At 46.6% G+C, this 15,891-nt stretch overlaps 1 protein-coding gene across 1 annotated transcript in view; it reads right to left on the minus strand.

Annotated features, from left to right (window-relative positions):
* The window catches only part of klhdc8a (kelch domain containing 8A), a 31,463-nt gene extending 16,563 nt beyond the window's left edge, over positions 1-14,900 (minus strand). The window contains exons 1-4 of the mRNA XM_068007668.1: positions 14,813-14,900; positions 7,834-8,004; positions 6,414-6,475; positions 298-872 (exon numbers count right to left, since the gene is read on the minus strand). Of these exons, the coding sequence (XP_067863769.1) occupies positions 298-673 (376 nt within the window). The 5' untranslated portion in view covers positions 674-872; positions 6,414-6,475; positions 7,834-8,004; positions 14,813-14,900. The remainder of the gene's footprint in view (positions 1-297; positions 873-6,413; positions 6,476-7,833; positions 8,005-14,812) is intronic.
* Between the last annotated feature and the right edge of the window lie 991 nt (positions 14,901-15,891).

The raw sequence follows: 15,891 nt of genomic DNA on the forward strand, positions 1-15,891 counted from the left end.
AAGTGTATTTCCAATTCCCTTTTGAAAGTTACTATTGAATCTTCAGGCAGTGCATTCCAGGTCATAACAACTCGCTGCGTAAAAATAAAATTTCTCCTCATCTCCCCTCTTTCTCTTTTGGCAATTATCTTAAATCTGTGTCCTCTGGTTACCGACCCTTCTCCCAGTGGAAACAGTTTCTCCCCATCTACTCTTATCAAAACCCCTCATAATTTTGAACACCTCTATTAAAACAACCTCAGTTTCTCTCGTCGCTCCACATAACTGAAGTCCCTCATCCCTGGGATCAATGTTTACCTTTTACTGTCACGGACACTCCCATGGCAGCTTCACACAAAGAATTCTTCTTCTCCCACTTGCCCTCTTCCACATTGTACATCTCCACTGTTGACAGGGGATTCTGACGAATTCCCATGCCTCCGATCACTAATATCCTTTTCCCCAGGGCAGCCACGGCCACCCCCGCCCTCGGCGTGGGCATCGGTGGCAGGGTGGTCCACTGATTGGCTTGGGGGGAGTAAACCTCGCAGTTGCTCATGGGGGTCCCTCCTTCGTCGCAGCCTCCGATGAGGTAAAGCTGCCCGCCACTCTCCACGGGGGTGCAGTAGACTCGGCCGATGGGCAAGGGCGCCAGGGGCTGCCAGTGGAATGACTTGACGCTGGGCACGGCCATGGCATCTGAGCGTGTGTGTGTGTGTGTGTGTGTGTGTGTTGGCAGGCTTCTGTCCCTCTCCGTCAAGTGTCCTCCGAAGTGGCAGCGTTAGAAGACCATCGCCATGGACTGTGCAGCGGTCGTCAGTCTGGTTTTTGCTCCAGAGACCTTTCTTGAAGCTACTGGGGCAAATGTTTAATCAACACGAAGGACGTGGAGACTGAAAAGAAAAAGCGAATAAAAGAAAAATTAAGATGGCACTGCTGAAATATGAAGTGACAACTGAACAGCTATAAAACAGTTCCCTCCAATTTTCTCTCTTCCTCTGACTCACTCTGGGGCATGGTTCCAGGAGGGGAAGGGCAACCAGTACCTCACCTGAGTGGCCACTGTTCAATATGTGAACCTAGACAGTGAATGACAGCAGGCTATTCGACTGTGTGGGCCATCACGGCTAAGTCTAATGCTCTCTTCACCTGATGATCATAGATACATATACACCTCATTTTACAGCACAGATCACTGAATAACAGACAGAAGCAGGCATTTAGCTGATTTTCTCCCTCTCTAGACCAGGGACAATTACAGCACTCACACAAATCAGCTAACTCAGCGCAGAGAGAGAACAAACCTGCGACCTTCCTGACCCATATGGCTGACTTACACACTGCTCTGTGCATTTACCCTCTGAGCTATCAGGGGGAGCTCTACTATAAACCAATGAGCTTAAACTACATTTAAATATATTGGGTACAAACTTTAAGGTTTTTTGCTTTACTGGAATGTGCTGTTATTCTGGAAGTATCTCAATCCTCTGGTCGAAAGTATCGCTAATATAAATAAGTGTCAGTACAAATACTTTTGGTATAAAGCCTCTTCCATGAGGCTGAAGTTACAAGAAGTGAGTTAAACCCAATCTTGCCTTTTAAGAGTTAAAGTGAGAATGAAAGAACTTGCATTTATATAGCACCTGTCACAACCTCAGGACATCCCAAAGTGCTTTACAGCCAATTAAGAACTTTTGAAGTGTAGTCACTGTTGTAATGTAGGAAATGCAGCAGCTGATTTGCACACAGCAAGATCCCACAAACAGCAATGAGATAAATGACCAGATAATCTGTTTTAGTGATGTTGGTTGAGGGATAATTATTTGGTTAGGACACCAGGGAGAACCCCACTGCTTTTCTTTGAAATGGTGCTGTGGGATCTTTTACATTCACCTGAAAGGGCAGACGGGGGCCTCGGTTTAACATCTCATCAGAAAGATGGCACCTCTGACAGTGCAGCACTCCCCCACTATTGCTAGTTTGGATTACGTGCTTAAGTCTCAGGAGTGGGGGCTTGAACCTTTCTGACTTTGAGGTGAAACTGCTGCCGACTGAGCCAAGGCTGACACCAAGGCATGAGCAAGGATATTGAATGGAGCCAGCAGGGAATCCCCACCCTCAGATGAAGAGCGGGGAGAAAGTTGGTGAGGAAAAAATGTCTCTAATTTAATAGCACGGCAACATGGGGATCCCATCAACTCCTTGGTCCTGTCGTTAAGATAAAAACCTTTTTACTCCCTCTTCAAAAGATTTAAATTCCGAATAAGGCTGTTCTAAGAATTATAGAATCATAGAAAATTTACGGCACAGAAGGAGGCCATTCGGCCCATCGTGTCCGCGCCGGCTGAGAAATGAGCCACCCAGCCTAATCCCACTTTCCCGAATCTGGTCCGTAGCCCTGCAGGTCGCGGCTCTTCAGGTGCACAATGCTGCCTCAATGAACCTCTGCTTAATTGCACTGCCTTGTGCGATACTGAGCCATTCAGACCAAGGTGGCCCCAGGGCTTTGATTCCCAATATGAGCTGAGATATCTGATCGCAGTTGGGTAGAAGTTAGTTGGGACATGTGACAACAACATCCCTGGGCTAGGAAAAAAAAGCAAAAAAAAATATAATAAAATGGGACAAGGAGGCAACAACAATAACAACAGGAAAATGGAAACAATCAACAGATAGACCAACCCAACCACACGAGGGGGGGGCGGGGGTAATAGCCCATAGTCATGATCACAGAAAGGAAATGATCCAAAACAGGAAGCTTCAGCTGGAATAGGACAGTCAACATGACACATTGCGACAAGAAGGATGTAATGAGAAGGGGAGGGAAGGATACTGAACGTCACTGTAATGTGACCACAAATTGACCATAATGGTACCACTGCAAAATGACCACTATGACGAACCCAAGGTCTACGTACCTGATAACTAATCAGCTTAAAATAGAAAAGAAAATCTCCAATTGTTAGCTCAGCACTGACCAGGAATCAAACCTGGGAATTGGTCTGTAATGAAAGAATGAATTTGCATCTATACAGCTCCTCGTCACATACTCAGCACGTCTAAAATGCTTCCAGGCGATGAATTGTTTTTGGAGTGAAATCACCGTTTCTATGTAGACAAACACCACAGCCAATTTGCACACAGCAAGATCCACAAAAGGAGTGAGCTCAGTGGGTAGCAGTCCCGCCTCTGAGTCAGAAGGTCATGGGCTCGAGTCTCACTCCACACAGCCCAGGTGAGTGGAAACAAGAGTTCTGGTCTCTGAATACTGGGTTGACGTCCAGTGGGGTCCTCGGGTGTGATGAGTCTGCAGTAGCAACACCTCCCCCCCCACCCCCCCCCATTGCACCTGGCCAGTCCCCCTGGTCATGCCAACCACTTGTCCACTTGGAAAGAAAGGGAGCTTTGTTATGGAAGCAATCCCAGTGCATGATCTGCTGGATGTGGAAGAAATGGATTGCCTTGTGTGCTGCTAGGGGCAGAGGAGAAGAGGACCCACAAACAGTTAGGAGATAAATGACCAATCAGTCTGTTCTTTGAGGAAGGAATGTTGAGCAGGACCTTGCTGTTCTTCGAATAACACCACGGGATCTTTTACATCCATCTGAACGGACAGACGAGGCCTCAGTTTAACGGTCTCATCCAAAAAGCAGCACCTCTGACAATGCAGCTCTTCCCCAGTACTGCACTGAAGTATCGGCCTGGATTACGCCTTCAATCCCTTCAATGGGGGTTGAACAAAACAATTTTCTAACTCAGAGACGAGACGGCTCCTAACTAAGCCAAGCCACCAATGCACGGACCACCATTCTGTTGGGTGCTGTCTTTACCCAGTAGGCCATCGGGCAGAAACAAAGGAACAAAAAATGACCAAGGTCCACCTAGTTTGCTTTCGACCATCCTGGTAGTCGTATGATACAACGATAATGGAGTTGTTGACTAATCATAGCAATCAATCTCAATCAATGAATCTACAACAGACCCAGACATGAGGCAAGGAAAACCCCCAGTGGTGGAGAGCTTTGGGAACCATGGGTCCAAAATCACCCGTTCCTCCCAAGTCTGTTACACTCACTGCATGTCATGTCTCAAATTACTCATATACTGTATCCCGAAATGTTATTTTCTGAAAGAAATCTATTGCGTCTGAATGAATCAATACTAACTGCTTCCACCGTCTCCCCGGGGAGCCTGTTCCATAGATTGACCACTCGCTCCCTGAAATATTTGTTTGCGCAGAATTCACTCCCTATATAAACCTGGCGCAGTTTCTAAAAGTGACAGCCACCTCTAACTACAAAATGGGACCGACCTTAATTGTGAGAACGGTCAGTCCTGAACCTATTCAGTCTGCTGTCCACCGTCAACTTTTAGACATTGGACAATGTTTCACAGGAGGTAACGTAAGCACATGTCACATGCTTCATTCCCTCACCGATCCTTCGGGTTTCCAAAGCTTCCAATCTGGGTCCAAAGTAAAACGCAGCTCTGTACTTACTCGGCGCTTTGCCTAGTCTATTTCTTGCCGGTCGTTATTCTCGCGTGGTAGACTCAGGGATAAATGCCGGGAGCTCCTGCCCTGTTCAGTTATTTTCAGCAGCAACCAGGAGTCGTAGCAACAGCCGGTGTCATGTTGTGAGCATCTGTAACCAGGCAACGGAATCAGTCTCCCCATCTTTGATGATCTGTCACTTCTTCGCTGCACAATGCCGTCACACATAAACTCATCTGCAGCCACCTGCCCCGAGTGTTATCGAGATGGAAAAAAAAATGGCAAAAAGGCGATGACAGCTTCTGCCTTGACTCTGTGGTGACTGAAGAAGTGAATTTCTAAACCTTGTTTGCAGAGCAGCATCTAATGAAGTCTCCCCCTCACATAACGCAGTAGTCAAGCAGCGTTCTATTGGATTTCACATCACTATGAGATGAGGTGCTCGCTGAACGGGTCACAAGGACTGGTCTCATGAGGTGGCGGCAGGCAGTCTCACATTCTTAATCTTGTACAGTCACCATTTCAGTTAGGTACAATCGTTTATGAGACGGCATAAAAAACTGGGAATAAAAAACAAAAGGTAGAGGGAAGAATCCCTCCTCCAAATTTTCTCCAGTTCCAAAGGATGACGGTTCCCTTTGGCGCCTCACGCCAATGGCCAATCGACGACAGTGAGTCTAGACGGTGAATGTCGGGAGATTATTTGACTGTGGAGGGGGAACATCACAGTCGTGCCTGATTTTGTCCTTCACACAGGCGCACATTCCAACAAGGACAGCAATCAGAGGCAGGATCTGGTGGGGCTGGTGGGGTGTTAACAGGTAACGTTAACACCCCAAGCTTCGCCCCCCCCCTCCCTATCTCTGTAACCTCCTCCAGCCCTGCAACCATCCGAGATCTCTTCACTCCTCCAATTCCGACCTCTTACGCATCCCCGATTTTTATCGCTCCAGCATTGGCGGCCGTGCCTTTAGCTGCCTGGGCTCTAAGCTCTGGATTTCTCTCCCTCAACCTCTCCAGTTCTCTCTCCTCCTTCAAGAAGCTACCTCGTTGACCAAGCTTTTGGTCACATGTCCTCATATCTCATGTGGCTCGGCGTCAAATTTTGTTTGATAACGCTCCTGTGAAGCGCCTTGGGACGTTTTACTATGTTAAAGGCGCTATATAAATGCAAGTTGTTGTGATTATGTTACTGGGCTAGTAATCCAGTAGAAAGTGAGTTCAAATCCCATCGTGGCAGTTTAAAGCATTTGTAATTCAATTTAAAAAATAATCTGGAAATAAAAATCAGTGACCAGAGGCTGTCAGATTGTTGTAAAAACCCATCTGGTTTACTAATGCCCTTTAGGAAAGGAAACCTTCCGTCCTTACCCATTCTGGGCCTGTATGTGACTCCAGTCCCTGTACCAATGTGGTTGACTCTTAACTGCCCTCTGAACGCAGATGTATCAAACCGCCAGTGAATCAAGATGAAGTCCCACCACCACCTTCTCGGGGCAACTAGGGATGGGCAATAAATGCCGGCCTTGCCAGTGACGCTCACATCCTGAGAATGAATTTTTAAAAATGTTTTCCCTCCCCAGTCTAGGTGAGCTCATGCCAATTGTCACACTGGTTGAGGTGAGCCAACTCGCCACTACGAGTACTACCAGCTGAGCCAAGCTGACAACCTTCACTGATTATCTGCACGCACTGGCATTCATGCTCGCAGGCCCTCCATTCGATGGACCTGCTGGTCCCCAGTGTATTAAACCCACAAGGAGCGTGACCTCCTCCAGGATAGCCACGGCCTGGTTTCCAGGATTATGCTCTGAATCGACGTGATCTCAAAACTTTTCAAGGAGTGGGTTTTAACTACATTACTTCAGTGCCTAATGCGCTGGTACAGCCAGCTTGTTCTTCTGCCCGCGTTTCTCCAACAGGCTGTCAAGGTTATAATTACCTGATATAATCTGACCTATTCCATCGGAGATGCTTTAGCTGGAAGCTCAGTGACTGTGAAGCCTGTTAAATCCAATAGGGAAAAACCTCAATCATTTTGCTCCATTTACAGCTAGCGAGAAATTACATTAAGAAACATGCATGTCACAGCAACAGTTAAACCACATCGAATAAATCAAACCTTCAGGGTAAATTCTCTCTTCACGGTTTAAGATTAACTCGGTCAGCTTCCTCGATGGCTCAGTGAGATTATCCAGTAACTAAGCCATGCAGCCCAGAAGGTCCCAAATTTAATCAACACCCTGTTTTGAATTAGCTGAAAGCAGTTGGGGCAGTGAATGCTTTCTGGCCTCACTTGCCCCTGATCTGGGATGGAGTCAGTGGATAGCCTCTGAGTCAGAAGATTGTGGGTTCAAATCCCACTCTAGGGATTTAAGCTCGTAATCCAGGCTGACACTTCAGTAGAGTGCTGTACTGCTGGAGGCGCTGTCTTTTAGATGAGACGTTAAACCAAGGCCCCGGCTGCCCTCTCAGGTGAATATAAAAAATCCCATAGCACTATTTCGAAGAAGTGCAGGGGGAGTTCTCCCCGGTGTCCTGGCCAATATTTATCCCTCAACCGACATCAATATAACTCATTGCTATTTGTGGGATCTTGCTGTGCACAAATTGGCTGCCGCGTTTCCTACATTACAACAGTGACTACACTTCAAAAGTACTTCATTGGTTATAAAGTGCTTTAGGACACCTGAGGTCGTGATAGGCGCTATATAAATGCACATTCTTCCTTTCTATTGTTCCTGCTCTTGATCCCTGTCCAGCGACTCCTTATGGAATGTGTGTGTGGATGGATGCCAGGTAAGGACCAGATCAGGGTTGACCGTGATGCCCTCCATAGTGGAATAGCTTACCCAAACTCATTGCCTGGGCTCATCCATGAAGACCTGGGCAAAGCACAGGAGTGTAGGTGGCATCTTGCACCTGCCAAGAGGGGGCGCCACTGCATGGCACTTGGGAATGGGAACTCCGGACGATTTTCCGTCTCTATGGCCGAGGGGCACCGAGTCCAATTATACCATCACCCCAACTGAGATCAGCTAACTTAGCACAGAGAGCCGACTGTCCTCGGGGACCTTCTGGGTTTGTAATGGGACAGCTCCACACTGGGTTGAACACTTAGCTAATGACTCATGGGAGGACTAAGCCAAAAGTGGATTCGTACAGGCACTGGAATGTAAACAAACGCCTCAGCCAGTGCAACTGGGTAATTTAAAGAAGTGTGGAGGCAGCTGGTGTACAGGGAGAGGATGCAGCTCAAGAAAATGTGATGATAGGAAGGTAACTAAATACTTTCATTGCTGTCAATCTTTGCAGGTTAATGCAGCTTAAGAATAATTTTGTCCTCTCCTGACGTCACTTACTCATGCAATATAAAAGCTGCATTAAAATACTCCTTCACCCCACTGTCGGTGCCCCTTGCAAGGTAGCGATGGGTTTTCCCATACGACAGGAAGCCTTATTCAGCTGTTAGAGCCCTGCAACAGCTCTCAAGGTCAAACTGTATCCCAGAGCTGTGATAGGCGGAGATCTCCCTATGCAGGAAGAAAGAAAACACAAGTAATTTTAAAATAGCTTTTGTATAATCAAAGTGTTGGCATTTCTGGCAAATTGCCCATAATTAGACACTAATTGGCAGTCTCACCTAACAGGCAACAAGGATGTCAGTAAGCTCTGGAATTTCCTTCCTAAACCTCTCTGCCTCTCTACCTCTCTCTCCTCCTTTAAGACGCTCCTTAAAACCTACCTCTTTGACCAACCTGTCCTAATATCTCCTTCTGTGACCCGGTGTCAAATTTTATTTGATAGTTGCTCCTGTGAAGCGCCTTGGGACGTTTTACTATGTTAAAAGGTGCTGTATGAATGCAAATTGTTGTTGTTATTAATGTTGAACGTCACACTGGCGCAATATTGGGAAGCTTTTCTGAGGAGGGCATAGAGGGGCACATTTCAGACACGTTGTTAAGGGACCTTGGCCCTGAATACAATTTAAACTCAGAGTGCTTGACTGGGTGATAGTAAATGTAACCCAGTAGTAGCATCCCTCACTTCAATGAGCCCAATTCCCATAAACATATTGAATCATAATTAATGAGTGCGTAGGTGTCAGGAAATCATCAGACATTGTTATTTTTTGATGAGGGTTTTAACAGCCCGGCTGTACTGCAGATTTTCGCAATGATGCCACAAAGTTTCCATATCAAAGCAACACTAGTGATGAAGTATAACCAGAGCATGAAGTCGCTGATCTGACAACAGGTTGGAATCTGACAAGTGCCGTGAGGCCACCTCATGGACTCTCGCGCCAATATGACCCCGAGTATAACCCCCAGTATAACCCCCAGTATAACCCCCAGTGTAACCCCCAGTATAACCCCCAGTGTAACCCCCAGTGTAACCCCCAGTATAAGCCCCAGTATAACACCCAGTGTAACCCTCAGTATAACCCCCAGTGTAACCACCAGTATAACACCCAGTGTAACCCCCAGTATAAACTCCAGTATAACCTCCAGTATAACCCCCAGTGTAACCACCAGTAAAACCCCTAGTATAATCTCCTGTATAACCCACAGTGTAACCACCAGTATAACACCCAGTGTAACCTCCAGTATAACCCCAGTATAAACTCCAGTGTAACCACCAGTATAACACCCAGTGTAACCTCCAGTGTAAGCCCCAATATAAACTCCAGTATAACCCCTAATATAATCTCCAGTATAACCCCCGGTATAATCTCCTGTAAAACCTCCAGTAAGATCCCCAGTATAATCTCCTGTGTAACCTCCAGTATAAGCCCCAGTATAACTCCCAGTATAACTCCAAGTGTAACCTCCAGTATAATCTCCTGTATAACCCCCACTATAACCTCCAGTATAAGCCCCCCTCATAAACCCCAGTAAAACCACCAGTATAACCCTCAGTATAATCTCCAGTATAACCCACAGTATAACCTCTAGTATAACTCCTAATATAATCCCCAGTATATTCTCCAGTATAACCCCCAGTATAATCTCCAGTAGAACACCCAGTAGAATCTCCTGCATAACCCCCTGTATAACTCCTGGTATAACCCTCAATATAACCCCCAGTATAATCCGCAGTATAACCTCTAGTATATCTCCAAGTATAACTCCTAGTATATTCTCCAGTAGAACACCCAGTAGAACACCCAGTAGAATCTCCTGTATAACCCCCTGTATAACTCCTGGTATAACCCCCAGTATAATCTCCAGTAGAACATGCAGTAGAATCTCCAGTATAACCTCCAGTATAACCCCCTGTTAAACTCCTGGTATAGCCCTCAATATAACCCCCAGTATAACCCCTGGATAATTCCCAGTATTACTCCGTGTATAATCTCCAGTACAACCCCCAGTATTAACTCCAGTAAAATCTCCAGTATAACCTCCAGTATAACTTCCAGTTGGAGTTTTTTGATGAGGTAACAGAAAGGGTAGATGAGGGCAATGCAGAGTATGTGGTGTATATGGACTTTCAAAAGGTGTTGGATTAAGTGCCGCATGGTAGGCTTATCATCAAGATTGCAGCCCATGGAATAAAGGGGGCAGTAGCAATATGGATACAGAATTGGCTAAGGGACAGGAAACAGAGAGTAGTGGTGAACGGTTGTTTTTCGGACTGGAGGGAGGTGTACAGTGGTGTTCCCCAGGGGTCAGTGCTGGGACCACTGCTTTTCTTGATATATATTAATGACTTGGACTTGGGTGTACAGGGCACAATTTCAAAATTTGCAGATGATGCAAAACTTGGAAGGGTAGTAAACAGTGAGGAGGATAGTGATAGACTTCAAGATGATGGCATGGGCGGACACGTGGCAGATGAAATGCAAAGAGATACATTTCAGTAGGAAGAACGAGGAGAGGCAATATAAACTAGAGGGCACAACTCTAAAAGGGGTACAGGAACAGAGAGATCTGGGAGTATATGTGCACAAATCATTGTAGGTGGCATGTAGGTTGAGAAAGTGGCTAAAAAAGCATACGGGATCCTGGGCTTTATAAATAGAGGCATAGAGCACAAAAGTATGGAAGTCATGATGAACTTTTATAAAACACTGATTCGGCCACAACTGGAGTATTGTGTCCAGTTGTGGGCACCACACTTTAGGAAAGATGTGAAGGCCTTAGAGAGGGTGCAGAAGAGACTTACTAGAATGATTGACTTTAGTTACATGGGTAGACTGGAGAAGCTGGGGTTGTTCTCCTTGAAACAGAGAAGGTTGAGAGGAGATTTAATAGAGGTATTCAAAATCATAAAGGGTCTAGACAGAGTAGATAGAGAGAAACTGTTCCCATTGGCGGAAGGGTCAAGAACCAGAGGACATAGATTTAAGGTGATTGGCAAAAGAACCAAAGGTGACATGAGGAAAAACGTTTTTTACACAGCGAGTGGTTAGGATCTGGAATGCACTGCCCGAGGGGGTGGTGGAGGCAGATTCAATCATGGCCTCCAAAAGGGAACTGGGTAAGTACTTGAAAGGAAAAAATTGCAGGGCTACGGGGATAGGGCGGGGGAGTGGGACTAGCTGGATTGCTCTTGCATAGAGCCGGCACGGACTCGATGGGCCGAATGACCTCCTTCCGTGCTGTAACTGTTCTTGATTCTAACCTTCAGTATAACCCCCAGTATGACCTCTGGCATAACCTCCGGTATAAACCCCAGTATTCTGGTGAATCTGCGCTGCACCCTCTCCAAGGCCAATATATCCTTCCTGAGATGTGGGACATATGATTTACTGCTCTCACAATATAGGTTTTAATACAATGAACAGGTTCTTAATATCATGTATAAACTTGTATTGGATCCCCACTGGCTGAAGTATCATATTTAAAAAGTCCTTGGTTCTTTAAAGCTCTTCCCTTCTTATTTAGACTCGTCCATCCCAATATGGACATGGCACACAATTGACTGGCACCCAGGTCTGGTCCGACATTGTTCTTGGAATCGTCCTTTAGCAGGTGTGCAAGGCCAACCCAGGTTAACTCACTCCTGATGCCTTCTGCTCCAGAACTCTCCTCACTCTCAACGTGGCCCAGGAGAGATGAGGAACTTATAGTGCAGAGAGAGAAAGAAGGGGATGAGAGACGAAAAATGACTCTAATGAATTCAGTTCTTACAGGTCCATGATGACAAGTGTGCACAGCTGAGGCCACTTTCATCGCCAGTCCCCTTATTCCTAAGGGTTCCTACGGTCAAGTGACAAACTTTGCATCAAACAGTTAAAAGATGTTACAATTCTGAGCAGAGGAGAGGCACTGAAGGAGAAAATAATGTGTTGTGTACACTTCTAAAATAAGCAAAAGGTAGATCCATAGTCCCACAGCACGGATCAATCAATAGATCACACCCTTACTTTTATTTTTCGAACAAAATTCTTATTAATTACCTGTGACAGTGAGAAGAGCCTGAGAGACTGTAGTCAAAGGTAAAGAAAAGTCGGACTATCTGAGAGACTGTAATGGGGGGGGGGGGGGTGAAGGAGAGTCGGACTGCCTGATGGACTGTAATGGTGGGGGTGAAGGAGAGTCGGACTGTCTGATGGACTGTAATGGTGGGGGTGAAGGAGAGTTGGACTGTCTGACGGACTGTAATCAGGGGTGGAGAGTTGGACTGTCTGATGGACTGTAATCGGGGGTGGAGAGTCGGACTACCTGATGGACTGTAATCGGGGGTGAAGAGTCGGACTGCCTGATGGACTGTAATCGGGGGTGGAGAGCCGGACTGCCTGATGGACTGTAATCGGGGGTGAAGAGTCGGACTGCCTGATGGACTGTAATCGGGGGTGGAGAGTCGGACTGCCTGATGGACTGTAATCGGGGGTGAAGGAGAGTCGGACTGCCTGATGGACTGTAATTGGGGTGAAGGAGAGTCGTACTGCCTGATGGACTGTAATCGGGGTGAAGGAGAGTCGGACTGCCTGATGGACTGTAATGGTGGGGGTGAAGGAGAGTCGGACTGTCTGATGGACTGTAATGGTGGGGGTGAAGGAGAGTTGCACTGTCTGATGGACTGTAATCGGGGGTGGAGAGTCGAACTGCCTGATGGACTGTAATCGGGGGTGAAGGAGAGTCGGACTGCCTGATGGACTGTAATCAGGGGTGATGGAGAGTTGGACAGTCTGATAGAAACATAGAAAATAGGAGCAAGAGTAGGCCGTTCGCCCTTCGGGCCTGCTCCGCCATTCAAAATGATCATGGCTGATCGTCTAACTCAGTACCCTGTTCCTGCTTTTTCCCCATATCCCTTGATCTCTTTAGCATTAAGAAATATATCTATCTCCTTCTTGAATACATCTAATGACTTGGTCTCCGCTGCCTTCTGTGGTAGAGAATTCCACAGGTTCACCACCCTCTGAGTGAAGAAATTTCTCCTCATCTTGTTCTAAATGGCATACCCCATATCCTGAGACTGTGACCCCTGGTTCTGGACTCCCCAGCCATCGGGAACATCCTCCCTGCATCTAGTCTGTCAAGTCCTGTTAGAAATTTATATGTTTCGATGAGATCACCTCTCGTTCTTCTAAACTCTAGTGAATATAGGCCTAGTTGACCCAATCTCTCCTCATACGTCAGTCCTGCCATCCCAGGAATCAGTCTGGTAAATCTTTGTTGCACTCCCTCCATGGCAAGGACATCCTTCCTCAGATAAGGAGACCAAAACTGCATACAATACTCCAGATGTGGTCTCACCAAGGCCCTGTATAACTGCAGTAAGACATCCCTGCTCCTGTACTCAAATCCTCTTGCAATGAAGGCCAACATACCATTCGCCTTCCTAACTGCTTGCTGCACCTGAATGCTCACTTTCAGCGACTGGTGTACAAGGACACCCAGGTCTCGTTGCACCTCCCCTTTTCCCAATCTATCACCATTCAGATAATAATCTGCCTTTCTGTTTTTACAACCAAAGTGGATAACCTCACATTTATCTACGTCATACTGCATCTGCCATGTTCTTGCCCACTCATCCAACTTGTCTAAATCACATTGGAGCCTCTTTGCATCCTCCTCACAGCTCGCATTCCACCCCAGCTTTGTGTCGTCTGCAAACTTGGAAATGTTACATTTAGTTCCCTCATCCAAATCATTGATATATATTGTGAATAGCTGGGGCCCAAGCACTGATCCCTGCGGTACCCCACTAGTCACTGCCTGCCACCCGGAAAAAGACCCGTTTATTCCTACTCTCTGTTTCCTGTCTGTCAACCAATTCTCAATCCATGCCAGTATAGTCCCCCCAATCTCATGTGCTTTAATTTTGCACACTAACCTCTTGTGTGGGACCTTATCAAAAGCCTTCTGAAAATCCAAATACACCACATCCACTGGTTCTCCCCTATCTATTCTACTAGTTACATCCTCAATGGACTAGTTACATCCTCATAGACTGTAATCAGGGGTGGAGGAGAGTCGGACAGTCTGATGGACTGTAATCAGGGGTGAAGCAGAGTTGGACAGTCTGATGGACTGTAATCAGGGGTGAAGCAGAGTTGGACAGTCTGATGGACTGTAATCAGGGGTGAAGGAGAGTCGGACAGTCTGATGGACTGTAATCAGGGGTGAAGCAGAGTCGGACAGTCTGATGGACTGTAATCAGGGGTGAAGCAGAGTTGGACAGTCTGATGGACTGTAATCAGGGGTGAAGCAGAGTCGGACAGTCTGATGGACTGTAATCAGGGGTGAAGCAGAGTTGGACACCTTGCATCCCCTCTCAATTCTCTTTGCAGTGAGTACAATTCGGAGATCAGGCAGGAAGATTTCTCTCACTCACTCTCTCTCCAGGCGGCAGTTGTGAGTGTTGGCAATGAGCAGCGTGACAAAATAGAACTGAACGAGCCGGCTCGCTGATTAAACACCCGACGGCTCCCTTGACATCGTCCTGTTCCGAGGTCTCCTCCTGTTCCGATAAAGCGGCGGCGGCGGCGGCGACCCCGGTCACCCGAACAATCCGAGGATCTGCGGGGAGACGGTTCTCCAGCTCCCGGCTGGGATCTGCATTGTTTTGGGGTTCGGAGGCACGTACACCACACACCCACCCTCATTCTCCATAACCCCCCCCCCCCCCTCCCCTTCCCCTTGAACCTCTCCAAATATTCCACCCACCCAGGAGCAGGTCCACTGCTTTTAACAAACCTCCCACACTGGGATTAGGCAGCGATGGAAACGGAAAGAAATCACCCTAAAACCACTCCTGAGCGAATGCTTCAACTCACAGAAAGAAGGAGGAGCAAGATCTCTCCAAGAGTACGGTTATTTTTTTTTTAATCTCCCTCTCAAATGAAGCGGATGCTTTGGAGAATAATATTTGAAAGTCTCTCTGTACCTGGAAGGTTTGGTCCTCACGGGGCCGGCTGATGGAATCAGCTGTGGCTGTTTCAGTAATGCTACCCATGGGTTGGATCCACCTCAGCGTGTTGGGAGCTGTAAAATATTTTAAGTTAGATTCCCGGCTGAGAGGATGGGTTTATTCCTGCCCATCATTAGGATCCAACCCTCTTTCCACATTTGGATACAGATGTGGATTCAGATCCAGATGACTGCATTCCTTATTCAAGCAAATACTTACCATGGACCAAATCGTTTCCCTTTCATCTTCTTGGTTTCAAATTGACGACAGAAGGGACCTCCCTTTAGGGGCTGTAGGTGAGATGGAGAAGTTTGGGTATGGGGGCAGTGAGGAACAGAATTCTCATCTCGCCTCTGACTGCTACATTCTATTCATTTGTTTGAAATCAGGAAAAAAAAATGACCCAGGAAAGAAAACAAGATTTGCATTTATATAGCGCCTTTCATGGCCTCAGGACGTCCCAAAGCGCTTTACAGCCAATGAAGTACTTTTGAAGCGTAGTCATTGTTGTAATGTAGAAAACGCAGCAGCCAATTCGCACACAGCAAGATCCCACAAACAGCAATGTGAAAATGACCAGATAATATATTATTTCCATGTGTCAAACCGAGATGGTTCACTGGATCACTCCTGTTAATTTATCACACAGTGAGCACTGAAATCTCTTAATTATATGTTCAATTTTTTTTTGCAATCCTACAGCACGGGCTATGGTTTATTCAGCACCACTTACTGTCCAGTGGGAGTCATCGGTTGCCGACCAGCAGGAACCATGGCTGATTTTTTTCCACTTCTGAACTCAGTGGCACTGAGGCAAATTGCAGCAACCTTGGCTGAGATCTGCTAGCTCAGCATAGACTGAGACTCACACCTGGGATCTTCCTATCTGTATCTCAATGACAGAGCACCATTACCACTTGAGTAATACGTAGATTATTTTTAAAATGCAGCCAATCTTCCTACTCCTAGTTGTTTTAACCACTCCTACATTACAACACTGACTAGACTTCAAAAGTAATTCATTGGCTGTGAAGCACTTTGGGATTCCCTGATGT

The sequence above is a fragment of the Heptranchias perlo genome, chromosome 27, assembly GCF_035084215.1.
Source record: "Heptranchias perlo isolate sHepPer1 chromosome 27, sHepPer1.hap1, whole genome shotgun sequence".
Classification (NCBI taxonomy): Eukaryota; Metazoa; Chordata; class Chondrichthyes; order Hexanchiformes; family Hexanchidae; genus Heptranchias; species Heptranchias perlo.